Source organism: Pagrus pagrus (assembly GCF_965226575.1).
Source record: "Pagrus pagrus genome assembly, chromosome: 14".
NCBI lineage: Eukaryota > Metazoa > Chordata > Actinopteri > Spariformes > Sparidae > Pagrus > Pagrus pagrus.
The window spans coordinates 2,280,249-2,307,714 of record NC_140198.1 but is presented as its reverse complement, the minus strand read 5'-3'; the positions used below and the strand labels follow the sequence as shown (position 1 = coordinate 2,307,714).

Genomic DNA, 27,466 nt, shown 5'->3' with positions numbered 1-27,466 from the left:
AAAAGTGCAGCATAAGGAAGAAAAACTAAATGTCTGTGTTGAAATAACAGTAGTACAAAACCCAGACATCTGAAAACACGTCTACTTTTAAAGGAACAGTTCAGCCAAAAGTAAAGATTCATCATCTCCTCCTCCATGCAGATGAAAGTCAGGTGAAGTCTCGTAGTCAAAACATTTCTGGAGCTTCACAGTAAAACAGCGTTCTGCTAAATGACGTCTTTTCAAATCAGTTTGGGATCTCTGGGCTTCCAGACACCAGGATTATGTTGGACGGAGACATTTATTTTTTGTTTTTTAAATGTTTTTAGTTTTTGGGTGAACTGTTCCTTTAACTTCACAGCTTTCTATCTACAAATCAATAAACTGCTGCACACTTGAGTCAGACAGCCGAGATAGAAACTGTGTGGCGGAAACACGTGAAACATTAATCAGCGGCACATTAACGAGGCAGCAGCCGTTTCTGTTAGTTCATTTTGCCTTTAATAATAAAAAGAAAACTAAAATAAAAATCTCAAATTAAAAAATACATGGCAAAACAATAGACTCTTAAATGATTATGAGAATAATCATGGTCGCAATGATGATACAGTAGAAGTAATAATAATAATAATAATAATAATAATAATAATAATAATAGTCACCATAATAATAATAATAATAATCAGAAGCATAATAATCATAATTCTATCTTTTCTGGTGTTCGTCCCACCAGCAGAAATCACTTCCTGTTTTATAGACATTATGGTAAGCATCGCACAGGCCGGGGCGTGGCACTTGTCAAAATATTTTCACACTTAGCAAAGTTACCCCACATATGCACGACAAAATAAGGACAGAATCACAGCTCGTACGATTCACAGCACTGCTTGGAAAATAAAAATAAAATCAAAAAATTTAAAAACATGCTCCGTTTCTTCTTCTTCTTCTTCTTCCCTTCTGGGTGACGGTCGCAGCTTCAATGACTGAGCGAAGGAGGAAGGGAGGGAATTTTGGCAGTTTTTAAGATTAAAAATAAAAGTTTGTTGGTTTGTGTGAAGCCTTTTTCAAAAAAACACAACGAACAATTTTCCAAAAAATGGCCAAGCGTCAAAAAAAAGATCAACATTCTTCTTCTTTGTCTCCTGAAATAAGCAAAAAAAATAAAAATAAAATAACAAACGTCTGCAGTTCTGTGGGTTTGTTTCGTCCAATGAAAGTGCAGTGCTCTTGTGTCGTGTGAAATGTTGATCTGTGCAGCTTATTGGGGAGAAAATTAACAGAAAACTCGTTAAGAGACGGAAACTGACGGCGACGAACAAACAAACGCTAGAAAGCCCTGAACTACTTTCAGCCATCTTTGTTTTTTTTTTTTAAGAATGAACATACAGAGAAAAAGATCCAGTCGAGGAGAATAAACCCGAGCTGCTGAAGTCCTTCACATCATGTCCGAGTTTGAATGAAGACAATGAAATTAAACAATGATGATGATGATGATGATTCGGTAGAAGATGAGGCAGGAGGTTCATGTGGTGGTTCTGAAGGGAAACACTGGTGCTGTTTGGTTCATTTTAATCACATCTCTCATCAACTGGTTTCATTGGCTGCGGAGGTTTCATGGCACTTTTATTGTGTTTAATTTGGTCATTTATTGTCACATGGCATCGACCTTAAAGGCTGACGATAAGACTGCGGAGTTAGGACCCGTGGAGAGAGAAAGATATGTGAGAGAAATCAGCTGAGTGAATCAGTAACAGGAGCAGATTTACAGGATAAAGTTCTCATTGTATAAGAAGTTAAGTCCTTCAGAGAAAAAAAAAGTAATCTACGAGGTTAAAGTCGTAATTTTACGGGAAAAAAACTCAATATTCCAGGAATAAAGGTAATTTATAGAAGAATAATGTCAACACAGCGATAATTTGCGACACCAAGTCAAAGTATAATGAGAGGAAATAGATGTTTGTTTTTTTAAAGAGAAAAAGTTGCAATGTAACTCTACAAGAAAAGTTATCTTACAGCGATTAAGTTGACGAAAAAAATAAAAATAAAAATAAATGTCCGTCTTGTTCTAAGTTCCCGAGACTTTCAGCACATTTCACGGCCTTCTTCACTGGATCCAGCTGCTTCAGTTTCATCAAGTATTCACAATCTCAGACTTGGGTCACATGAAATCAGCCTCTGCCTGACAGACAGAAGTCAGGGTAGAAGTAGGCAGAATTTCTGTGTAAGATTATTTTCACAAAATGATCTCCGATATTTTTTAAAGTTTTATTCTGACGATGAAGTTGTTATTTTATCGGACCAAAGTCAGAATTTGACGAGAATTAATTCTGACGGACACAAACAGAAAGGTCCGACTTGTTCGTTGTTCCTGAGGCCTTCAAACTCGTTTCATGGCCTTTTTTTTTTAACTAGATTGAAATGCCCAGTTGTCATGGAGATGGCTTATTTATTATCATGTAACCAAAACATTCAAATTGGATACAGAGGTCACATGACGACAGCTTCTCTGCCTGACAGACAGAATTCGGGGCAAAAACACTCGAAGCTAAAAGACGTAAAGTTAAGCACGATTTAAGGGCAAAATTAATAATTATCACTGAATGACCTCGATATTCAATTAAACAATTTAGTTACAGTCTGACTTTTTGGAAAAATGATAAACAAAAACACTGAATTATAATTTTAATTGCCATTTCTTTTCCCTTTTTATCGACTTACAGGAGCTTCCTTCAGTTTACTGCTGATTAACAAAAAAACCTCACAAACTGAATCTGACGTCACTGAAAACTCTGCAAATTCGTTTTTTAGCCACAAAAAAAAACTAAAAAACAAACCTGGTGATTAAAAGATGTCGTCTTATTGGCAACAGTAAGATTTCAAAGGCACAATGCAGTTTACTGTGGTTCGTAGATTACAAGCTGCGGCTCGATCTCTTTAAAATGAAACACTAAATGTTCAGTAAGTGCGTTTGGGTCAATGAGGATTTAAAACAGAGAGATGATGATAAAAGACAAAAAAACAGCAGTATTTCCCTTTAACGAGCGGACGATGACAGTTTGATCGTTTTAAACCGGGTCGAGTCACAGACTGTTTCAGCTGACGGCTCTCTGTGATTGGATAAAAACTCACAGTAGAAACAGTTTGTTTTTTAAAGCACCTCAGAACTGAACGAACTGACGAGGTGCTGCAGAACAGAAGAGAAATCCAGTTTTCCTGTCAGAAACAGACGAGTGAACAGAAACCAGATGAAGGTGAAATATCTCAGCCCGAACAAGTCGAGTGACTCGAGGTCCGACTCAAGTCTAAAGTTTGATCCGAGTTTGAGAAACGATTCCAGGGTGATCCAAGTTTCTGCTCGCTTTTCTTTCTTTTTGTTAGCCAGCTAAAGCAACAAAGACAGTTTGGTGTTTAGGAACAGAAGAGGAAGGAGAAATCTTTCAGTCATAACTTTGAAAAAAAAAGTTTAGTTGGTTCAGTTTTATTTACTTTAACTGGCAGAAAACTTTAGCTCAAGAAATGAAGCTCAAGACGTTGTTAATTAGGTGAGTAAGTGTGAGTGGTCGTTCACAAAAAAGACAAAAACATGAAAATCAAAGAATGAAACGTTCATCTCATCAGTGATCAGTTAACTTCCCTGACGGCAGCTAAACGAACCAGAGAGGCGTCTGCTGAGACTTTCAGCCTCAGAGAACATGAACGTCTTCTGTTGTCAAGATTCAGATTGTAAATTGAAAATCGATCAAAACGAGATTTCAATTTGGATCGTGGAGCTCTCAAACAAATAAACATCAGATGCTCCAGATCCCCTCTGTCCTCGCCTACTTGTGAAAGAAAAACAACAAAAACAAACTTCAGATTTTGTCCAGAAACGCCACTAGAGGGCAGCGTTTCACTCAATATACCTGCAACAGGACGAGTTTAAGAGTGAAAGGGTGACGTGTAAAAATCTAACAACGTTTTTACTTGTAAAACCCAAGTTTAAGAATTCAATTATATATTTTTTTGAGCCGTTTCCTTCAAGATCTTCACTGGACAACGTCAGTTTTATAATATTACAACTTGTAAAGTTATGATTTTAACCTGCTTTTCTCGTAACATCTCAACTTTTTATCCTCAAAATATTCAGACTTATTTAGTGAATTTAAATATCAAACTTTCCCCAACAGCCGTTCTTATACGCTTATGTTTAGTAAACGTTACACTGCTGAGTTATTTGAGGAAATTGTGTTTTTTTCATATAATAATAACAGCAGACTTTTACACCTCAGGGTTTATTTTGTTTAAATCATTTAAAGTCCAAAGTTAGTAAAACCTCCTGGCTTCAGATCGCTGCAGCTTTCAGGTCAAGATTTAAATGAAACTACATTTTTGTGAGCGTTTTATCTTTTTTCAAAGATTTAAATCTTCGTGATGTTTCCTCCACTGAACCAAACCCTGCGTATTGTTTAACTTTACAACGATGTAAAGAGTTTTAGATGAAAGGAAACGACTCTTTCACCGCTGGAACGTTTCTCAAACAGAAACAACTGAGCGAACGTGACGACAAACTTTCTACAAAATGGACGACAGCGTTCAGCGTGACGAGAGCGTGAGATAGTGGATGCTGGTGAAATCGAACTTCAGTCGCCTGTGTAAGACTGTTGTGGCTGTGTGTGTGTGTGTGTGTGTGTGTGTGTGTGTGTCCTCCCCTTGCAGCCATGATGTAAAAATCATCTACAGTATTTACTTGAAGAAAAAATGTCGATCACCACTCAACACAGACCTCAACTGCTCGTACAAGATTATTTTTTTCTATGTTTCAAATATATATTCTGTTTGTTTCGCCGCAGAAACGGTCGACATTCAAAAAGGATTTCAAAGTAAAAGAGGACGAACGCTGCAGCTGCTGCGACTCTTCGGCTTCATACGTCATTCCTTCACATGTTCCCGTCCACGCCTGATCGCCCTGACGACACAGAAACAAACAGCGCAGCCACACCGCCAACATCTGTCCTGCAGCTGCTTTACATGTTACAGTTTTTCAACCTTCAGCTAAAAGAGAAACAGAGGAGACAGATGGAGAAGACGGCGGCGAAAAATGGCGGCGGCGGCGGCGTGACGAATGGCTGAAGCAAGAGAGGAAGAACACCACCTCCGTCCAAACATGCCCTCATCCATCCCCTCCACCGGGGAATGTAACGTGAAGTGTAGGAGTGTGTGTGTAAGTGTGTGTGTGTCTGTGTGTGTGGTTGTTTCGAAGCGAGCGTATGAAGGGCTGGCGAGCTCCTAGCAGTCCTCGTCTTTGTCGTCGACGACGCCTTTGAGCCGCAGGCGAGCGAAGTCCTCGAACACGAAGTCGTCGTCCTGGGAGATGCTGCTGAGAGACGGAGAGCAGAAGAGAGTTAGTACATCGAAGACATGACGACTTCCTGTTTCTGTTCCAGCAGGAAGAACATCAGATAAACAAAAGGTAAACAAAGTGTTGTTGTTTATTCTTCTACCTCTCTCTCTCTCTCTCTCTTCCTGTAAAGAAAACTCCTCATCAGAAGACTTGATACTCACTTTGTGTCGAACTCTATCAAATTGGTGTCGATGGGGGGGTCCAGCTCTGGCACAGCTGTAACACACACACACACACACACACGCACGCATTAGCATGTCACACCGTTGTTACCATGGAAACTGCTTCTTGTCTCCATGGAAATTCAGAGCATGATAAAGAAAAGACACAGATGGAAAAGGCCAGAGAGTTACATAAAGACGGATGTGTGTGCGTGTGTGTGTGAGTGTGTGTGTGTGTGTGAGAGAGTGTGAGTGTGTGTGTGTGTGTGTGTGTGTGTGTGTGTGTGTGTGTGTGTGTGTGGTCACCTGACTGTGGGCGGGACACCGGCGGCTCCACAGGTTTAGGATGCATTAAGATGAAGGGCAGCTCCACCGACACGTCTCTGAAACACAACAACAAACAGGAAGTCAGATCAAAAACTACAAACAGTGAATTTAACACCACCCTGATGATAATTTACTGATGGAGTTGAGCTAATGTACTTTATATTTGAGTTATCAAGACACAATCAGGTAAAAGATTATCTTTGTATCAAGATTTCAATTATCATCAATTATCAATCACATATACAGAAAACAAAGATCTCCATTTATCCAGTTACTCTGATTTAAAAGTATTAAATGTTTTCAAACCAGTTTGAAGCAGTCTGTCTCTGGTTTAAACTGGTTCAAAGCACTGAACTGACACAGAAACAGCAGATTTGTGTTTTTCTGACACATTTACCTCTCCAACATGCCTCGCAGCAGCCTGCAGGGGGAGGAGGAGGTGAGGAGGAGGAGGAGGAGGAGGGGGGAGCCACACAAAAAGCCAAAAACACAGAGGGGAGATAAAATGAAAAGCACGACACGTTCACAACCTACAGTGCAAGCTACTACAGCAACAAGCAAGCAGACGGTTTCCACGGTAACTGACACTGACTACAGGAAGTTAGAGGACGAAGCAGGAAGCCGAGGCTGAGCTGCACCAACATGGAGGACCACGGTCTACGTCTCTTCATCTTATGCAACCGACACTTATCTGTTTTATTCAGGAGTTTTCCAGACGTTTTAACTTTGTCAATAAAATGTCGAAAGGTGGTGAAAACTGTTGCCATGGCAGCCCACATTTCCTGTTTTTGTTTGTCCGACCAAAACCAAACTTCATTCAGTTAATTAAAGACAAACTATTTAATTAATCACCAACTTTTTTGGTAAGCGATTACTTGGTTTGATTATTTTCCTCTCCGACAGCACGAACAATATGTTTGTGTTGTAGACAAAACACAACTAATCAATTAATCAAGAAAATAATCAACATTGAAAATAATCATTAGTTGCAGGCCTTCTCTCATTAACTTAAGAAAATAAAAATATAAATTAAGTTTTTTCAGTGTTAATCCTTCAGTTGTCTCTCATGTGCCCCCTTTTTTCCTCCTGTAACGACAAATCAATGACCCATTTTTAATTTCGAAGGCCGTGAGACACATTTATCCAATCAAATGTGATGTGGGGAACCACGGTAACCACGACTGACACGACTGTTAGCTCGTAGCATCGCAGCAGGAGGTGTGTTGGAGGTCTAACGTATTAATTTCTCAGGTGAAGTAGGTGTTAGTGGAGGCCAGCGGTGCTCTGCAGCTACATACGTCCCTCCAGCTCAATATGTACTAAGCCGACCTTCATGTGACCCAATCAGATACAAAGGCTCTGATGTAAATCCCTCCTGACCGTCAGCGTCACACAGAAACGCATCACTGCTCAGTTGTCATGGAGATACAGATGTTCAAATTTCCCTTCCATTATCATCGTCTATCGATTATTTTTCTTGATTAATCGATCAGTTGTTTGGTCAATAAAATCTGTGTTTCAGCCACAACCCACAGATATTCAGTTTACTGCCAGAGAGGAAGAAACCAGGAAATATCTAAGAAGCTGAAATCAGAGAGTTTGAGCAGTTTTTCTTAAAGAATTGCTGAAATCGATCGATCGATCTCCAGAACAGTCGTCGTTGTTAATGTGAGTGCAGCTCAGCCACAAAATGTTTAAGTAGAGTAGAGTCTGACAGAAGAGCCCAAAACTAATGATGACATCTACAGGAAACAGTGAGGCTGAGAGGACAGGAAGTGATGTCAGCTGTGTGTGTGTGTGTGTGTGTGTGTGTGTGTGTGTGTGTGTGTGTCGTACCCTCCACGTGAGACCACCAGCTTCACTTTGACTCTGTAGGACACCAGGATCCCCAGAACCTCCTTGTTGGTGACGTCCTTCACACTGAAACACACAACAGAGCGCTGTGGTCACATGACTGCAGACACACACCTGTATAACACACCTGTACACTGTGTGTGTGTGTGTGTGAGAGTTACATGGTGGAGGAGGCCAGGTTGGTGTCTTCATGTTTGAGTTTCCCGTCCAGAGCGAGTCCTCTCTTCTCTCTGTTCTTGTCGAGCGTCGGGGTCAGAGTGTACACCTTACAGAAGGTGGAGCTGGACGACACCTGGTCACTATGGAGACGACACACTGCTGTCAATCACACTGGTCAAGTAAACCCCGCCCACTCAGCACAGACTGACTTATAGCCAATTTTTCTTGGTTTCTTATTCAGTGATGTTTAATTGTGTCTTTGTTTCTAAATAATAACTGGAGGTCAACTAGAAGCTGAAGCTAAACATCAAGTCACGTCAGGTGTTTCATGACCTCATTCATCTGTGAGAGGAGAACTGGGACTTACTCTGCCTCCAGCTGGGCCACTGGACATTTATACTGGGCAGTACTGAACAGGCAGATGTCTGCATACTGACGCACTGCAGAGACACGAAGACGGAGAGAAGACCGTTAGCGTCAAACAGCAAAATCATCAAAGTAGAAAATACATTTTGACAAATGTTTGTTTCGTCCTCTCCTGCTGAGTTCACTGGTTGACGGAGATAAACAGCAGGTGGAGCTGATTCTCCTGTCATGAAGACTTTATCATTAAAAGAGCTCCAGTCAAAGGTCACAGGATGGAAACGTGACAGAAATCAGACATTTGTGTTGGTTTCATGTATTAATGAGGAAGGTGACAAAATCATTTGTTCTCCAACTGTTTCTGTTCTTATCTGCACCTAATAACTGCTGTAGCACTGAAACTGACTTTATTTTCATGATCTATTAATCTGAAGATTTCTTCTTTTGTCCAACCAACAGTCCAAAACACAGATTCATTGCCAATTACTCTGATAATCGATTAATCATTTTTGTAAAGCAAAGCTGTCACTCGTCTTTTGATTCTCGCTTCTTAAATGTGACGATTTACTGCTTTTCTTCGTCTCTGACGGTGAATGACGACTGTGGGTTTCAGACTGTTGGTTGGACAAAAGACATTTGAAGACGTCACTTTGGGCTCCGTGAAAGCTTTTTTTGTTTTTTGTTACATTTTATAGACTTAACTATAGTTTCTGTCAGCAAGAGATGAGAAAATGACAGAAGAAGGAGAAGAAGGAGAAGAAGAAGAAGAAGAAGACAGAGGGACGTACCGGAGATCTTCACTCTCTTGACGGTCTTGGTGGAGTTGTTGGTGACGTGAACGTTGACGCTGATGGGCTCTCCGTGGTAATACAGCTACACACAAAGCATCATGGGAAAAGAGACATTTATTAGGTTTGATAAGAAATAAAAGGCCGTTTGATGTGTGTGATATCTAATTTCCACACACCAGTGGTGGAAAAAGGACTCAGAGTACTTGCACTGAAGTAAAAGTACACAAATGTTCTCAGCAGCATGTAGTTACAGTCTCCTGTGACTGATCTGACATTTAACTCAAGTACTCCACTTGTGTACATCTGCGTTATCCAAACAAACATGACAAACCAGCTGTCAGGCAGGTGTGTGTGTGTGTGTGTGTGTGTGCGTGTGTGTGTACCTCCTTGTCCAGAGACGCCTCCAGGTGAAGGGATCTGTCAGACATCAGGAAGCTGCGGGTCGTCTCCACCATTGGCTGAGGACCAGGCTTCTCCGGAGCGTACTGAACCTTCCTGATCACCAGACGCACCGAGTTCCTGCAGACATTCAACACTTGAGTTCAACCTGGCCGACTCGTCACACACACACGCGCACACACACACACACACGCACACACGCACACGCACACTGGCCGCCTCATCACACACACAGGATTGAAAACAGTCCGGGCCAAAGAAAACACCTCCTGCTCCTGACTTTAACCAGCTGTCAGCTCACAGAGTGTCTCTACAGAATAAAAGCCCTGATCCACCGCCTGCTGACGCACTGACAGATTTAAAACCTCATGTTGTTCCCAATTAAGATCTGCTCATCGTAACTCTGGAGCTAAAATAACTTTTGTTTCCCTCCGACGTGTTTCTCGGCGCTCTGTGAACTCACCTCTTGTGAATCTTCTCTTCTATTGTCTTGGCACAGAAAGCTCTGATCTCGAAGTCGACCCCGCAGGCCTGCAGAGAGACGACCGACAGGTTCAACATCACGACCTGGATTCACTCAGCACGCAACACTGAAGCTGCTTACATTATATTCTTATATTTAAACCTGCTGAGACACACAATCATGTTTCCTGTTCGGCTGCAGTTTTCACAGTTCAGCACAGACACAAAGAAACTTTAATGAATCTGTTGAACGAACCTGCTCTTCAATTACTGCATTTATTTATGTTATAGATCTTTTATTTCAAGATCATCTGCATAAAAAATAATAAACTAAACTGATTTAATGGAAGTAGACGTCAAAAGAAGCATCGATGTGTTTGTTTCTGACTCAGCTTAATTTATGTGACATTTCAGACTAAAGTCCAGTTAATTGGGTACAGTTTGTACAATTGGGGACAAAAGCCGTGTCCCCGGTTGATAATAAGCTGATTTGTGGGTCAGCGGTTAAGGTTAGGGTTTGAGTGCGTGTGTGCATTTTTGTCGTCAATTTGCGACCTTTTCCAGTAACAGCGTCATTGTCAGGAACCGTCGTCCTCACCGGGACCAAAGTCCGGTCCTAATGAGGCAAAACGTCATTTCTGACGTCCTGGTGAGAGTTCAGCTGTCCACAATGAATAGAAGTCAATGTCCTAACAAGGAAAGCTGTGGAAACTGTGTGTGTGTGTGTGTGTGTGTGTGTGTGTGTGTGCGTGTGTGTGTTACCTTCCCAGTGTCCTCTGGGCCGGGCTGTAAAGTGACTGAACACGGGAGGTTCTGAGGAATCTGAATCACAAAAGAAAATAACACAGTGAGTGGTTTTACTTCATTTTGTTGAAGTCACAGAGTTCAGTAGAGTGCATACCTCCACCAGCAGCCCCCTTTAATTCAATCAAGCCTAATCCAACATCAAATCAAACATATTTGATAAACGTCCAATATCACAATGTTAAAGAAAGTGAGAGAAGGATTCTCTGATCTGTCCCTTTATCCAGGCTCGCAAGACAAGTTACTGAGGTCCGTTCTGGGCTGAGACTCATCCTGCATCCGACTTCAGTGGAAATCTGCTCAGTAGTTTTTTTTGTAATCCTGCTGACAAACCAACGAACCAACAAACCAACGAACCAACGAACACGGAGGTAAAAATTCTGAAGAGTCAAAAAAGCCTCAAAACTTCCAGGAGCCCGAGTTAACATCTTTAATCTTATTTTGTCCAAACAACAGTCGAAAACCCAAAAATGACCAACCAATTTCTGCTGAAAAGAAGTGATTGACGCTAATGTTTAGAGAATTCAGTCGGACGATGGACAGAATTATATTTTTCCAGCAATTTTAATGATTCATTTATCTTCCAAGACTTTTCCAAGATTTGCTGCTTTTCCGTTTTTGTGTCATCTGAATGTTTTTGGGTCTTTTCTGAAGCGTCACTGTGAAACTCTGATGAACATCTTTCTGGTGTTTTACTAACTGAGCAACAAAAACAACTCAATCAATAACGACAATGAACCAAAGCCAGACCTGAAACTTCCTCCCTTTAAAGGAGTGCAGATAACAAACTGAACACTAGGGGCAGTATTCACAGCGAGCGCCGACATTTACCCAGCAGCCTCCAGACCACACGACAACACCCTGAAGCCTTTAGTCGTTTTTTCGTGACGCTGTTGTTGGTCTTCAGTTAAAATGTCTTTTCTCCCGTCCTGAGTCTGAAGCGTTGTGAAACAGCCTCATCACATCATTTACAACCAAACAGCTCCGGGAACTGAGCCGAACCACTTCAGGTGACTTTGTGCAAATTCCTGTTTCCATTTCTCAACTTCTGAAGAGCTGATTTTAATACACAGGAGGAAACAACAACAACAACAACACACAGTCATGTGTTGTGTTATATTTGACTGCTGAACGACCGCGTTTGAATAGATGCAAAGAGACGATCAGCTGAGCTGCGACGGCTTTCTGACCAAAACCTTCCAGGAACTGCAGGCGAGATGCGATAATGACACTGAGGAGATGAGAAGTCTTTTTAAAAAACAGGAAGCTCAGGCAAATTCATCGATGATGGAAAAAAAAAAAAAAAAACAATCTCTGATTTTGCCGTTTGTGCGACTGATGTACGAGTTGCATTTAATGAATGAACGAATAGACGACATGCAGAGACGGAAAATAAATTAAATCATTCCTTGTTGATTCCTGCCTCGCTCCAGCAAAGCATGAGCGCGACGATGCAACGTCACTTTACAACTTTATTGTCCGGCTGAGGCCGAACACTGGACGCGAGCTCTCCGTCTCTGCACCGAGGCAGAATCATCCACATCTGCATCACGACGCATCTTATAACTGAGACATTCCCACCCCTCTGTTGTTCACACGTGTCGTCTCTCTTTGCTCGACATCATCAAATATCTTTCTTACACCTGGCAGCCATGTTGGAAATGAGCAGTGACTCACAGTGAAGTAGAAGGGGTGTGCATGCTGGCCGAGTTTCTTCAGCAGCCTCTCCTGCAGCCGGCTGTTCGGTTTCCTCTCCTCAGGCACCGGAGGGAAGGCCTGAGACAGAGACGGAGACGGAGACAGAGACAGAGACGGAGACATGTTGATAACATTCAGCCTTCAGATGTCTTGTTAACTTAGCAGGTTTCTCCAAATATCAGGCTTATAAAACAAGAGAAAGACAGTTCTGATATTTGAGGAGAGGTGGAGGAAGTGTTCACATCCTTTACTCAACTAGAAGTACAAGTACTACACCGTAAAATACTTCATTACAAGTTAAAGTCCTGTATCAAAACCATTAATAAAGTCTAATCAGTAAAGTGTCCCTGCAGGCTGCGACTGTCCTCTTCTGTCTGATGTCATTAGATTATTGTGACTCGGTCATTAATGTAAAAGCAGGATTTTACTGTAGTTGTTGAGGTGGAGCTCATTCTGAACTATTCTGTATTTTCAGTCTGGATTCATCTGCTAATTGTTTTCTCCATTAATCCACTCGTCGTTTGGTGACAATAGTGAGAAATGTGTTGACACTGAGCTCAAAGTGACTCGTTCACAGTTCAAACCTCAACTTTATCACAAACACATTCAAATACATTCAGAAGAAAAGCCGCTGATCTGAAACCAGCTGTGACGCTGCAACCACACAATGATTTGTGATGTAAAAACAAAAGAAACCATCGTCAAAATAGGCGTTAAACAACTGATTAATAAACTAATCATGTCAGCTGTACTTGGATAAAATCTCAGATGGATTCATTTAAAAGAAAACTTCATATTTTATATTCTCGTCATGTGTTTTGTTTAAAGGAACTAACTGAAGCTGATGTGGAGCAAAAGTGTGAAGCAGCATGAAAGGAAAAGACTCATTTGAAGTACAAGTACCTCAAATCTGTACTTAAAGGGTAACTCCACCAATTTTCCACATTAAAATCTGATCAACTGCCTCCAGAGATGTCACTCAGTGGCCAGTTGCATTGTGGGTAATGTAGGCTTCAGATAAGGAAGAGACAGTTCATCAGATTACATGCAGCTTCCTCTGGAGCCACAAAAGGTGTTATACTACTTTTTTCCCACATAGTATTTCCCAAGACACTTTCATGTGTACATTTGGTGGAGTTGCACTTGAAGTAGAGTAGTTGAGTAAATGTACTTAGTTACAGTGTCGTCAGCTCTCACCTGGAAGGTGGAGATGTAGAGATCCTTCCTGAACGACAGACCCAACACGTCCAGGTCCTCACGACCGTATCGAAACGCACAGGTCAGCGTGACGAAGACTACAGGGAGGAAGAGGAGGAGGAGGAGGAGGAGGAGGAGGAGGAGGAGGAGGAAGAGGAAGAGGAAGAGGAAGAGGAGGAGGAGGAGGAGGAAGAAGAAGAGGAGGAGGAGAAACTAGTGAATTAATCAGTGGTTCACAGATGTTACCAGGAATAAAAACAACAGGAAGGAGTCTGTGTTTATTAAATAAAAAATGATTTTGAAATATTTCAAACACTTGGAGCCGGATCCAAAACTGAACCGACTATCGGACCTCACTCGACCCTCTTTAATAAAAAACACTTTGATGTTCAGGAGGAAGCTGTCGTACCTTTCCGGTCCTTCAGATACTCCGGGTCGACGAGGATCACTCCATCTGTCAGCAAGAGGGAAGGAAGACAAACAGCAGTGTCATCACAAAACACACAAACACACACACACACACACACACACACACACACACACACACACACACACACACACACACACACTTCTACCTGCTGAGGCTCTGACACACCTGGAGATCCTCGTGTCAGTGGACAGCTCACGTTACACAAACTCAACCCTCATAATCTAAATACTTTTCGGGCGCCTGACGTCTCCTGTATTTATGCAGTTTTTCCTGCAGTCAGCATCGAGTGTCAGACATAATGTGATTCAGGAGAACATTTAGTTTCAGTCTGATTCACTTAAAGTCCCATTTTTACATTTGCTTCGTCTCAGAATGGACGAATGAAGCAGCATTAAAACACTTACATAACATTATCTTTGGTGTAATCCTATATTTCATTAACTGAACCATGTCGATGTGTCCGAAACAGTTCAGAGAGTGAATAGAAAGATTTTTAAATCACAACGCAGGACAAGAAAGACAAATATATGACCCGTCGAACACGAAAAACAGAAGTGGCTCGACCACGACCGTGAGAAGGAGACACTACGTGAGTTTCCTCGACGACTCAATGCCGAACGACGATGGTGTAATCACGTCACTACGGAGGCCCTGAATGCTCAAACAAAACACTGAAACGCTGAGAAACTCCACTTTACATGGGTCTTTAAAGCGTTTGGATATTAGTGGTTCTGAAGTTGTTTAAGTATTTCAGAACAATAGCTGCGTTTAGCCGGCTGTCCGGGTCTTTGGGGGTCAAATGAAACCTGTTAAACTCTATTAAATGTAACAACAACAACAACAACAACAGGTAAACATTTTATGAAAATTCATTGGAAATCGTGGAACGCAAACATTGTTCTTTAATAACTTTCCTCTGGACTTTAAACCTCTCGATTAAACATTAATATACGAACGTCCAGATGTTTCGACTCACCCACTGGGTCCACGTGGTCCAGGTGATCCACAAAGTCTCTCTTTCCCAGGTAAACTGTCACCTGCAGACCAATCACAGCGTCACTTTTTATTCAATTACTTTGATCACAACAACAGATGATGATTGAATCAGCAGTAATGTCACAGTTACAGTATTTTTACTGCCATCATTTAATGATATTTACAGCCTGGTACTACAGATTTATATATATAGACGTATAGATGCTTTGTGGTTGAGCAGACTCAGTAAACAGAGCGAGCTGAATCATCTGACCTGATCTATATTTAGCTGCCTGACCTATTTAATCAAACGACCATAAAGTAAGATTGAACTTTATTAATCCTGAAGGACATTATGGTGCCAGAGATCAAACATGAGAAGTTTCAACATAAAAACTAACAACAGAGTAATAATGTGTGTGAAAGGAGTAAAGGCCGACGTCAGTGCAGAATAAAATAATAAAACAAGATACATTAAAGACGATCGATCAAATCCAACTGAAATACTACGTTAGAAGAAGTATTGACGATAATATGAACACTCATATGATATTTAAAAGTGATATTAACTTAACAGGAACTGGGTCAAATAATGATTTGGAATGTAACTAAGTACATTCACTCAAGTACCGTGTTTACATTACTCGAGTATTTCTATTTTCATTGTGGCATTACTACTTTTACTGAATTAAAATATCTGCTCTTCATATTGCTCGTCTGTGTTTCCTCGTCCACACGACGCTGCAGAGTAGATACAGGGTCTGACTCACCTTACAGTTGGGGCTCGACTTCTTGAAAACTCTGAGAAGTTTGGAAAGAGGAAGAAGACAAGAAGGAAGAGACAGAAGACACTTGTGTTAGTCATCGGTTTGTTCGGGTTCGATTCGTCTCCATCAGGAGGAAAAAACGGTGAAGATGTTTCAACACGTGACAACAGTTCGTCTAAATAACCTGAGGAAATGTCTCATTTGCAAACGAGCCCACTGTTCATTTCAACACAGCAGGAAACTGAGGAGGAAGTGGTTTGAGAGGAAAAACTCACTCTACACGACCCTGGGTTATTATGGGATGTCAGCTCAGAGCTTTAATGGGGACAGGTGGACGACCACCTGCTCAGGTGGTCCTATTTGGTTAAAAACTACTCAGAACAGACAGTAAGCTATAGTTTCCTGTGTGATATTGAATCATGCGAAGCTCTGACTCAGAGACACTTTTAATAACTGTGTCTCTGCAAACGATAGAAAACCACGTTTAAAAAAAAACATGATGGAAAAATGACATCTCTGTCTCCTCGACGCTCCTCACGTCCGATCATTTCGGCTCGTCTTTTTTCAATTTTCGCTGCTTCCATTACATTTTTTTTTTCCCCACAGAGACGGATAGACCTAGTAACTGCAGTATCACCAGACTCCCTTAACAAATCGCTCAATTTAAAGAGTTGCTTCATGAGGAGAAACTTAACAAACTTTGTGAAACGGCTACAACAAACTCTAAATCATTGTCTCCTTCTTGTAAATTCAGCATTAAATCAAAACATGAAGTTGTAAAAAGCGTCAGTTTGTACCAGCCTGTCTGCTTCTGTGTCTAAAGTGCATCTCACCTGCCAACATTTAGCAGCTGTTTGAACACACCGTTTACACTGATTTCACCATTTACCCTCAGTTTGTGCAAAAGTAAATCATTTTATTTATGGTAAACATGTCAAATTTAACCTTCTCTGTCGACCATGGAGAAAGTCACCAGACTCTCTATAAAAAACACTCAATTTAGTGAGTTGTTGCGTTAGGAGAAACTTATACACTTTTCTGAAACGCTGTCTCCGACTATTCTTAATCATTTGGGCCTTCTTGTGAATTCGGCAAACATTAAACATGAAGTTATTTCTGTCTTTGTGTAAAAATCATCATGGACGTTTGTCTTAGTCATGCATGTGTTTATTTGCATGTAGAAACGAAGTGAGCTCAGATCACAGGTGTTCAGGGAGACGCATAATGACGCTGCTGAAGCTGTGCGCTGGTTATCGGGTCACTCAGGACACTCGTGTTGACACCAGGTATGAATTTCTTCATATATTAAAACACAAATCAGTCAGACTTCAGTAATAACCATGATCACAGTATCGCTCAGAACATCACATAGCTCGTGTGCTCAGCCTCATTAAAGAGTAATGAAGCACGTGCAAACAGACCGCAACCATCAAGGTTTCCAGAAATGGTGTGAAATGGTCACTTCCTGCAACCACCACAACACAAACAGGAAATAACAAATATAGCAGTTTCCTCTCCTCACATCTCCGTTTTGAAGCCGAAACGGTTAAAGAGAAAATCCTCCGAGTCGTTCAGGAGAAACTCAAACATCTGAGCTCTGCTGGAACGAAGTGACGGAGCTGGAACGTCTGAAGCTGCTTTCACTGTCCCAGCAGCCAATAAACTGTTTACAACTGAGCAGCAGCTCCAGCTGATGGCTGCTTCCTGTCACAGGCGCTGATCCTTTCCACACCACCGTTAAATTTAGATCACTTCAAAGCACAAATTAAAAATGATTTACAAGTTTTCTGACTCCAGTTTTGGCACTAAAGGCTTGTTTATCACGGCGGTGTTTTTAACTGCAGCTACGGCTCCAAGAAAACACATAAACACAGAAACAGTCAGTAATGAGCTGCAGAGACACTACAAATAACTCTCAGCTGTACACGAGGGGAAAGTCCGATCCGGTTCTGATTCATTTTCATTAACGATGGATTTAGGTTATTTTCTCAATCAGTTGTACTGTAAAACAAATTAAAACAGTAAGACGTGTCTGTGACCATCTTTAAATGTCAAAAACCAACAGACATTCAGATGAGTGTGACATGACAGAGAAAAGCAGCCAATCAGCACACTGGAGGTTGTAACCAAAGACAATCATCCACTCGTCACTAAACTGTTTCAACGTCAGCGTCGATTACTTTAAATTTTCCTACGTCGTCTGTTTTTGTTTGTGACCATTTATGTTCATTTCGGAGCAGAGACGGTTAATTTCCAACTCTGTGGTAATTTATTCAATCATGAAGACTTGATTACATTTACAACAAGAAGTAAATGCTCAGAGATTTAACCTGCAGCGACTTTAAAGATCTGTTCTGATCCAACATGTGAATCTTTGCTCGTTCTTCAAGCCTTTATGTGACCAAACTGATCTTTTTCTTGTTTTCGACAGTTGTTTGGACGAAACAATACATGTGAGGAGGTCAAGTTGGGAAGTGTGACGGGTATTAATTACAGTTAATCCAGAAGTAATTGTTAGTTGCAGCCCTAAACTTGATCAGTGAGTGGAGCTGACGTCTTCCTCCTGATCACAGGAGCTAGTTTCAGTCGAGGCGACAGTTTGACAGTCAACACCTGCTGCAGATTAATTACGGAGATCAATCAATCTTTATTTGTGTAGCACCACTTCACAACAAAAGTTATTTTCCTTCTAAATTGAGCAGGTCTAGACTTTACTCTAATTTATTTATTTACAGACACCCAACGTTTCCTCCATTGAGCAAACACTGAGACAGAGGAGAGAAAAATCTGCCTTTTAACAGGAGGAAACCTCGAGCAGAACCGGACTCAATGGCGGGCGACCATCTGCCCAGACCGGGGAAATGTTTTGAACATGTTTTGCTTAAAATGATGTCAGTAATCTGGGTTCCTTCTGTGGTGGCAGGAATCTGGAAACGGATGTTCAGCAATAAATCAGGACAATAACTTGTGTCGCAGTGTTTGAAGACCTGACACACAAACAGCTGCTGTGATGAAGTGAAACATTTCTAAATACTTCTGGTTGCAGAAAACTGGCAACGATTTTCATCACACAGTTCTGGTAAACTTCAATGTGTTTGTGTCAGAAGAGACGCAGACTAACTCTTCACATCCAGCCTGAGAATCCAAACAACCAACGTCAAGATCATAATCCGACTCAACGAGACTCGAAGATCCAACTGCAGCCACTTTACACATTTACTGAACGTCAGACTGAAAGATCCACAGACTGGATTTGTTTCTTAGACCAAACTTCAAGTGACTGACGGTTGAAACACAAACTTTACCAGAATCTAAAAACAGAACAACATTTGTAATCAACTTCTGCCCTTTGCCCTGTTTTGTGCAGATTTGTTCAGAGTTTGAAAATACAGAAATGATCCACCAACACGATGCAATTATTACAAGCGAAGGTTGACACAGATACTGACCAGATATCAGATTAACGTCAGTAGCCGTTGAGAAATTATGAGAAACATGAAGCAAGTTCCTAAACCTCAAGTTCCTCCTGGTGTACCGGTGAAAAACAGACACGACTGTAATCCCTACCTGTATTTAAGAGTTTAAGGTGTTTAAAGTGGGTATTCATTGACCGATAAACAAACAAACATATTGGTACGTAGTATTGGTTTATAAATGTCAGGAAAACGTCCTTCCTGACGCCCAAAATGAGGACTTCAGATGTCTTGTTCTGTCAAACCAACAGTTCAAAGATTTTCAGTTTACAGTGATAAAATCTGATTAAATAGTTTAGTCAACTGACTGATAGATCACTAAACCAATCACTTCAGCTCTAGTTGCACATTAAAATGCCAATGTGAGATCAAACAGCATAAACTTGAACAGCGACTGAACTTCCTCAGACCTGAGCCGAGATGACTCAGGATCTGAACTCGTGAGAGCAGCTGAAACGTGACGCTCTGTTTTCAATCTCTGACGCTCATAACTCCCGTCTTTGAGCGTCAGATGTTTATCTCTGCAGACAACGTGAGTGTGATGTGAGGTTGGACCGGCTGCCGTGGGAATAAGCTCTGGAGGAAAACAGCCGGCTGCATGTAAACACGCTTTAACGCTCGGCTGGCTGCTTCTAAAACTTTCCAGGCGGATAAACGTGTCGGCGAGCAGCGGCTGATCCACCTGCAGCAGGTCGGTCCGCGGGGACGCCGGCTCAGATAAACAGACGGAGGAGAGTCCCGTCCCCCTGACAGCAGACTGGGATGTGATGCTTCATGCCTGGACAAGAACCCAGTGTTTTTATCTGGCGGGATCATTTTAACTGCTTTATATCCAGCTGTGGACTGTGTGTGTGAGATGGTGACTTGTTTTTCCTGCAAATTAATTCTTTCTGTCGTCATTCGTTCCTTTATTCTTCTGATGATTACAATAGTTTAGGTTTTAGTGGTGAGATTTGTCCCATAATGCCATAAAAGCGGTTTCATAAAATGTTCCAGATGCAGATCCATGGGTACAGGATGGGGTGGAGAGGTCACCGCTGGATCGTTTGGTTGTTATGTTGTTTATTGTGTTTTGTTTATATGTATCCAAAGCAAAAAACAATAAAGGAGAAAAAATGCAATGTTCCCGAGGTTGGAAGAAACAAATACTTGGATTTTTTTTGGCACTAAAATGACAGCTTTAAAGACTAACGAGCTCTAATTGGCTGTAATCTCTGCTGTCTATAAACTTGGACAGCGTTCAGTCCTCTCTGTCCGGTTATCAGACATGAACTCATTGGACTCGTCCTGTCAACCCGTGACACAAAACCCGCAATAATCTTTGGGCTCATGGGAAACAGGACTCATGAAACACAGCTAAGAAACAAATACTGAGTAAAAGACGATATTAGACTGCCCCAAAAAAATTCTGCTATGCTACAGTACTGTTGTATATTTGATAATTTATCTTATAAATCCTTAAACATGTGAAGCGAGCCACACAACAAACTGTTGAGGGACTGTATGGACACCGAGCCCCCGGGAACAGCACCGGGCTTTTGACAAAGTGGCCAAACAGTTTAATTACAACATCACGTGATGTTCTGGGGTCCAAACAATACTACTACTTTTTTTGAGCGTCACAACCACCGTGAAATGACTCGTTTCACTATCAGAATTTGAATCATTCAGTCCGATAACATTTGGAAAGTCTAGAAGAGAAATTATTATTATCCATGTTGGAAATAGCTTGGTCGCTGTGTTTATACTCTGGTTAGGTTTTGGCACATAAACCACTTGGTTAGGTTCAGAAAAACATCATGGTTTGGCTTAAAATACCTGTTGTTGTCGCCACGATCACAGCTAGTTATTGTCCCGAGATATCAAAACTATCCAACGCTTTCACGCTTACAACCAGACGCTCTTTTAAGTGTAAAATGAGGGGAAATGAATGTTTGTACATCTTCTGTCAGAAACTAAAGCCTGTCAGTTGAAATCTATATGAAATGTAAATGTTGCAGACAACAGGTGGATCAAAGGACAGGAAGTGTCCTCTGCTCACCGAGGAAACCGTCCTCCCTCTGGGCCAGAGTTCATCGAGGTGATCAGAACAGCTTCGTGCTGATTCAGACGTTTCGACACCAAACTAACCTAAAAAAACAGCTATTCATTAGCCAAACAACAGACAGAGTGAACTTCACACTGAACACAGTGACTCAGAGAAACAGACTCTGACGCTCGCTTTATTTCAGGAGGCTGCGGTCTGGTTGACGGCACTTCCCCACGTTGGACCGGTTCCTCGCTGCACTTCCTCTGCAGCAATCATCACACTCCAGTCTGATGAGCTGCTGCCCACAAACACTTGTCACTCATCTCTCTGCTCAACATCAGCCTCGAAGTGGCTTCATTAACAGTAAGAACACGCCAACAGTTAACACATCTGACGCTCGACGAGTGGAAAAATGGAAATCCCTAAACACAACCCGCAACCCAGGCCAGAAAATACCATTTCCTCATAACATGGGTCTTATTTTGGCGGTTCTGCCCATCCTTCCTGTCCCTCCTGATGACATTTAACTCACCAGCTAACGTTCACAGACACACAAACTTAATGAGAGTTAAACATAGCTGTGAAGTCCACCGGGCATTGCAACAGAAGCCATCAGACAGGTTTCAACAACACTAACTGAACTGCTCGCGTGGAGGAGGAAGCACAAGATGATGTTATTGGTTTTAATGACATTATAATCCTGCTGGTTTGCACGATGAATAAAACACTGAAGATCAGTGAAGGTGCAGGAAGCTGCACGTTTCTGATTCTATCAAGGAATCTGGAAATTGTAGATTTATCTGCTGATTATTTTCTTGTTGTTTGGTCTTTAAAATGTCAAAAAATGATGAAAAGTGTCAAGACGACGCCCTCGATTTTTCTGAACGCTCCGCTTTTTTTGCGGCTGTTTCGAGCACTTCGAGCTGAAAATCTCCGAACTTCTCAGAAAGGCTCTGGTGACGCCGCCGTGGCTCTTCTTCTTTTCCCGGCCTAGGCGACAATATTATCGTATTTTTGTCTCCTATAGATCAAGTCATCACCCACATCCGCCTCGCTCTGAGGTCAAATAAAAAACAAACATAATAAACCACAAAGGATCGGTGTTGATCATGCAGCGGTGGTTGTCGTCATAGAGACAAGACACACTACAGCGTTTTTTTCTCTCAGCTCTCAAAAGGTTCATCTCAGCGCTCCTGAACACAGCCAGAACTTTTCTGCCTGAAAGAAACTCTATGTGGACACGGGCCTCAAGTTAAATTAATCTAGTTGGGTTGTGCATACTCATGGGCCGACCCAGTCGCCTCGACGCTCAGACGATTGTACCGTTGCCATGGTAATCGCCAGTAAAATCGTGTGTTGTATCGGCTTCAGTTAACGTGGCCTCACAGTTTTGAACAGTCAGACCCAGTTCTCACTGAAGCTTAAACCACGAGTATTGTGTTCAGGTTGGCCTCACTGATGACCGTCAGCTGCAGTCCTGGTCCACTTCAAGCTGATCTTAAATCTATATTGGTGTTATGTGAACAGAATCAGACTGAAGCAGGTTCTTGTTTCAGTCCCGTCAGTCGGCCAGTGCAGCTCAACATTTACTACAATATGATGTTTGTTGCATGTTCGACGTGACACAATAATATTCAGATACAATCATGTCATTTGTCACGTAGCATTACATTCAGTGATAACAGCTACTTTCTTTAATCAAACGTAGTTAATGGCTTGAACTCTGCAACAGAAATGATCCTCCAGGACCTACGTTGGTATTTTGTCTCAGTGTGATGTTATTTCATGGAGTATCTTCAAACGCTGCGTCGCCCTGACATCTGTACAACCTCAGCTGAAAAGGTTATACAGACAATAAACCATAATAAATGATAAAAGTAATGAAATTAAGTCATAAACTTTAAACAAGTCTGGCGTGTTTTCTAATCAAGTTCTTCTGAATATAAAACAAAATATGTTTCTTAATAAATACACTCATATCACAACTACAAAACACAGAAGCAGACGAGGACAGAAGCCTTCAGCGTTCTGCGGTAAGAAGAATAAATGTTCTGCTGATTTAAACAGGTTCATGTCAACAACAGTCTCCTCGGCCCGGCAGGAGGGCCGCGGTCCAGTCTGCTTTCACAGGCTGAAGCTACAGTTTGGTGATTAACATCACTCAACTAATGGCTTCAGCACTATGTGAGATTACTTCTGTCGCTGCTCTATAACATAAAACTGTTCCTGCTTGTGTTACGGCCTGAAACATCCTGTTCACACATAAAGAGATGCAACAAGACGTCACTCAATTTGAGTTGAAGCGAGAAAAACCTGGAGACGTTAAGAAAGGTTTAACTTTACGCAAATGTCCACTAACGCTGCAGAACAACTGAAGCACAGAGCGGTCGTCTTCAACAGACTCAACTGACAAACAAGCTGTTGAATCCAGCTGACATGTCAGAAATAAGGCCTTTTCTCTCTCCTGCTGGTCTCCAGAAGGACATGCTTTGATTTTGTTACTCGCTCACTAATGCAATTTGCTGTTTTCAGGGTTGAAGCCAAAAAACAACAACAACAAAAAACCCAAAACACTGTCCTGCCTTCAGCCTGTACACAACACAGCTGCTCGCCTTTTAACAAACTGATGGTATCAGTCGTGCTCTGGTCGCTCTCTGGTTACCAGAGATGATTCTCAGATTTTACTGATAACATTTAAAGATATTCACGGGCTGCTGCTCCACAACAAACCACAGCCTCGCAGCTTGTAGCAGCGCTCTGCTGGCTGTTCACACATGAGGGCGACAGGTTTCTGTTCAATGTGAATGAGAACGGGTTTTTACAGTCCGGCGCCGCCCGCAGAGGCTCTGAACAGTTCTGCTGCAGAGAAAAGCTCAACTTTAACAAACGCTCTCTGGACTCAACACGACCGACGACCAGGCGTCCGTCACGCTCGTTTTAATGCAGAAACTGAAGCAGCGTTGTTTCATTACTCAGCAACATCATGCTGATCACCGTCACCCGGTCCAACACCATTGTTGTACCAAACAGTACCAACAAAGCACGTTAACAAAAACCCATTCAGTGCTCGAGAAGAAAAAACTACACTACAGGAAATTAACTATTTCATATTGTGTTAGCAAAGTGGCTGCATTACAAAATAACTGGCAGAGTCAAAATAACTCTGAGGAGGAAACGAGCTAAACATGAGCTGAGTGACCAAAACAATGTCGAGCGTCGAGCCGGACCCGACGTCTCTGAATAATCTGCTTCATGAAAACTCAGACTGGGCGACAGAATCAAGAATCACAATATTTTTGACCACATACGTCAACACATCGACAATACCGTGTGACGACTATTGGCATTGTTTGATAGTGACTACGTGTATAAAGGGAACAGTCTGGTAAGTTCAGAAAATGACTTCACTTCACTGAAATGAGCCTTTAAAACCAGGAAACAACAACACTTGTGTCATATCACCATAAACAATATAACACTGATTTGTTGCCCAGCGTCGGTTTGTTTTTCTTCCACTGCATCAGAGTTTCCATTATTCAATAATAAGGTTTTTAAAACAGGACAATCTGTTTCAATCTGACATTTAAATCATGAAGTCTGGTGAGAATAATCCTCGTTTTCACACCAAACTCAAGCAAAAATGTCTGCGCAGTGCAGACACATACAAAGTAAATGCAGAGTGTATTCACACGAGTAGAAAATATCCAACTTAATTGCGCGATTCCCCCGACGGGGATCAATAAAGTATTTATGATTAAGAGTAAATGTGATGCGTTACAGGGAACAGCAGAGGAATGAGAGGGGACGACCGGAGAGCGACGAACAGAGCTGCTGAGTTTATTATTCAAAGTATTTGCATGAATGTTTCCAAGAAAATCTGTGACATGAACTAAAAACAGTCGTGTTTTCTGGGTGAGTTGGCGTCGAACGACCCAGATGAGCCTTTTTCACAACTTTTTGACATTTTATAAACTCAACACTTCATCGATTAATTTTCGAAAACATCTGCAGATCAATCAATAACGAAAACAACTGTCAGGTGACTTTTTCTACAACTTCACAGTCGTTCCCTCAGAGATTTGTTGGACTACATGTGAAGATCTGCATAAAGTGGAAGAAGTCAACTGAAGTTCAACTTTCCGGTTGTTGCGAGTTTGTTGTGTCAGGCCGACAGATAATCACCAGAGACGAAACAGTCGACGCGACACTATCAGTATTCAGATAATGTACACTGGATCATCCACAGCTGATCTGTCACAGCCCGAAGCTGCACAGCTCCTGTATGACGGCGTGTTTATACACCGAGGGGGGATATCAGCAGTTTCTTCAACAGTCGTCACTGTTTGCATAATGTTTGTCTTTCCTCCTGCTCGTTTCCTCTCCTCCCTGTTTCCCACCTGTTTCCTAACAGGAAGTGACTGGCGTGGAGGGTGGAGAGAGGAGAGGCAGGAAAGTTAACAGAGCTGGAGCAAATGTCAGCGAGAGGCCCGATCACAGATTTCAATCTGTCCATCACAGAATAATTACAGACGACGAGCGCAGCTAAAAGACACAACGTCTGCACATTTCTGCACAGAAACTGTAAAATAACCAGCCCTTTGTCTCGGCAACAAACACGCAGCACGTAAACAGCCTCGGATTAAAGCCGAGAGTCAGCAGTTTATCCTCACAGTCATCATTTTATTAAAATCCAGTGTGCAGGAGCGAACAAAACACTGGGCTGCACCGCTGGAGAAGCACATTCTCAGCTGCCATAAACATAAAAAGAGACGAATAAACGAGGTCTGGTCGAGCTGCAGATTAGCAGAAAATACAGGTTGTTTTTGTTTTTCTCTCAGATTAATTTGAACTCAGGAGTCTGAAGGCAGAGACGCTGACACCGATCAGGATCTGCAGAAACTCTGGATCAAGATTAAAGACAAAAACAAGGAAGGAGAGCACAGAAACACAGCGGTGATGTGATTAACATGAGGTGTGTGAAGACAAACAGGAGCATCCCGAGGCTGACAGTGATGTCTGGATCTCACATATTCAACTGTGTCAAAACAGCATCTTCATCTGTCAGAAACGATCCGAGCAGCAGGCGTCTCCTCTGTTCACCTGCTCTTCATCTCCTGAACATCCACACCTGACCTGGTTCATCAGGTCTCCTCACACACAGGACTCACACACATGTACAGATAATTAGCATAAGCCTGCGGAACCCACATACCCGAAATTAGCCTCGATTGGTAGCAGGCTAACCCACATAGCCCCTCGGTGTGCGCGGTCGCACCAGACTCCATTCGGAAATATTTAAATTTTAAACGTTCCTCGTGTATTTAGCGAGATAAAACTCAACTCCACATATTTTGTGAATTACTTAAGTCTTCCGGCAAAATCGGCATTGATACCATCCACCAAGCAGCACTTTAATTCAACAAACTCTTGCATTTTACTCTGGATTTCCATTGGTCGATACCGCCCACCACGGCCGTATTTTGCTGGAGAGGCACCGTGGGAATTCCTGCCTTCAGCACTGAAATTCATTTTATATTTAAACAAATGCAGTTGCATTTAATCCGAGTGCACTGCATTAAACAGCGGGTCTCACTGATTCCTCTGTTGTTTCAATGTTTATGAGAGAGGCACATTAGCGAGACATCTAGATTTGACAGATTTCTGATCGGAGGCTGGTTCACCGTCCTGTCCACTGGAGACGTATCGCGGTTAGCTAACCCCACCCTGCTGTGCTAACTTCGCCTCCGATGAACGAGGTCATCCGACCAGAGGTTCAAACTCGACCCAGGAGGACGCTCCGTCATCTTCGTGTCGGGTTTTTTCCTCACGAAGCGGGTAAATCTCTGCAGCACGGGCGGAGAAAAAACTCCCCCGCCCGGGCCAGCAGCGGCTCGGCTAGCGTTAGCAAAGTGCGTGAGAACGGATGCTAACTAGCCGTTAGCCCGTGTAGCCTCGCCGTCCTACCTGGTGCCCGCCTTGTCCCCCATCTCCTCGGCAGGCGGACGGCAGCAAGATCCCAACAAAATGAGCCCGGAATCGGCGGAGACTCGACTTTAGAAGACGTGTGTTTCCTCAGGAAGCTGCGCTCACCCGTCCATCCACAGCGGCGCACAGCTAACTAGTTAGTATGCTAATTTAATTTAGCGCCGCCTCGGCTGCTCCGGCTTCCGCAAAGGCAGGATCTCTGTGAGCGTGCGTGCGTGCGTGCGTCCGTGCGT

General features: G+C 42.2%; 1 protein-coding gene across 4 annotated transcripts; it reads right to left on the bottom strand.

Moving 5' to 3' along the window:
* Positions 1–1,912: 1,912 nt before the first annotated feature.
* LOC311269452 (arrestin red cell) lies at positions 1,913–27,466 on the bottom strand. Of its 4 annotated transcripts, none has more exons than XM_084373596.1 (17): positions 27,213–27,466; positions 15,750–15,780; positions 14,981–15,041; positions 13,984–14,028; positions 13,575–13,672; positions 12,357–12,455; positions 10,638–10,697; positions 9,877–9,944; positions 9,398–9,533; positions 9,012–9,096; positions 8,228–8,300; positions 7,863–8,000; positions 7,684–7,767; positions 6,245–6,268; positions 5,827–5,903; positions 5,521–5,575; positions 1,913–5,332 (listed from the first exon to the last, which is right to left on the bottom strand). In XM_084373596.1, exons 1-17 carry the CDS (start codon positions 27,233–27,235, stop codon positions 5,245–5,247), a joined length of 1,245 nt encoding a protein of 414 aa, XP_084229722.1. In that variant the 5' UTR covers positions 27,236–27,466; the 3' UTR covers positions 1,913–5,244. The 4 variants fall into 4 exon arrangements, with proteins under 4 accessions (XP_084229722.1, XP_084229721.1, XP_084229724.1 ...); XM_084373595.1 differs by having other exon boundaries at positions 1,913–5,335; positions 27,213–27,463; XM_084373598.1 differs by lacking the exon at positions 6,245–6,268 and having other exon boundaries at positions 27,213–27,464.

What these genes read in the sequence shown, in the direction of transcription:
- LOC311269452 (XM_084373595.1), bottom strand. Translation starts at nt 27,235, where the DNA reads ATGGGGGACAAGGCGGGCACCAG. An exon ending in GTGGCCCAGCTGGAGGCAGA is followed by an intron (nt 8,001 to 8,227) that starts GTAAGTCCCAGT and finishes TCGTCTCCATAG; the next exon opens with TGACCAGGTGTCGTCCAGCT. An exon ending in CTGCGAGGCATGTTGGAGAG is followed by an intron (nt 5,904 to 6,244) that starts GTAAATGTGTCA and finishes GTTGTGTTTCAG; the next exon opens with AGACGTGTCGGTGGAGCTGC.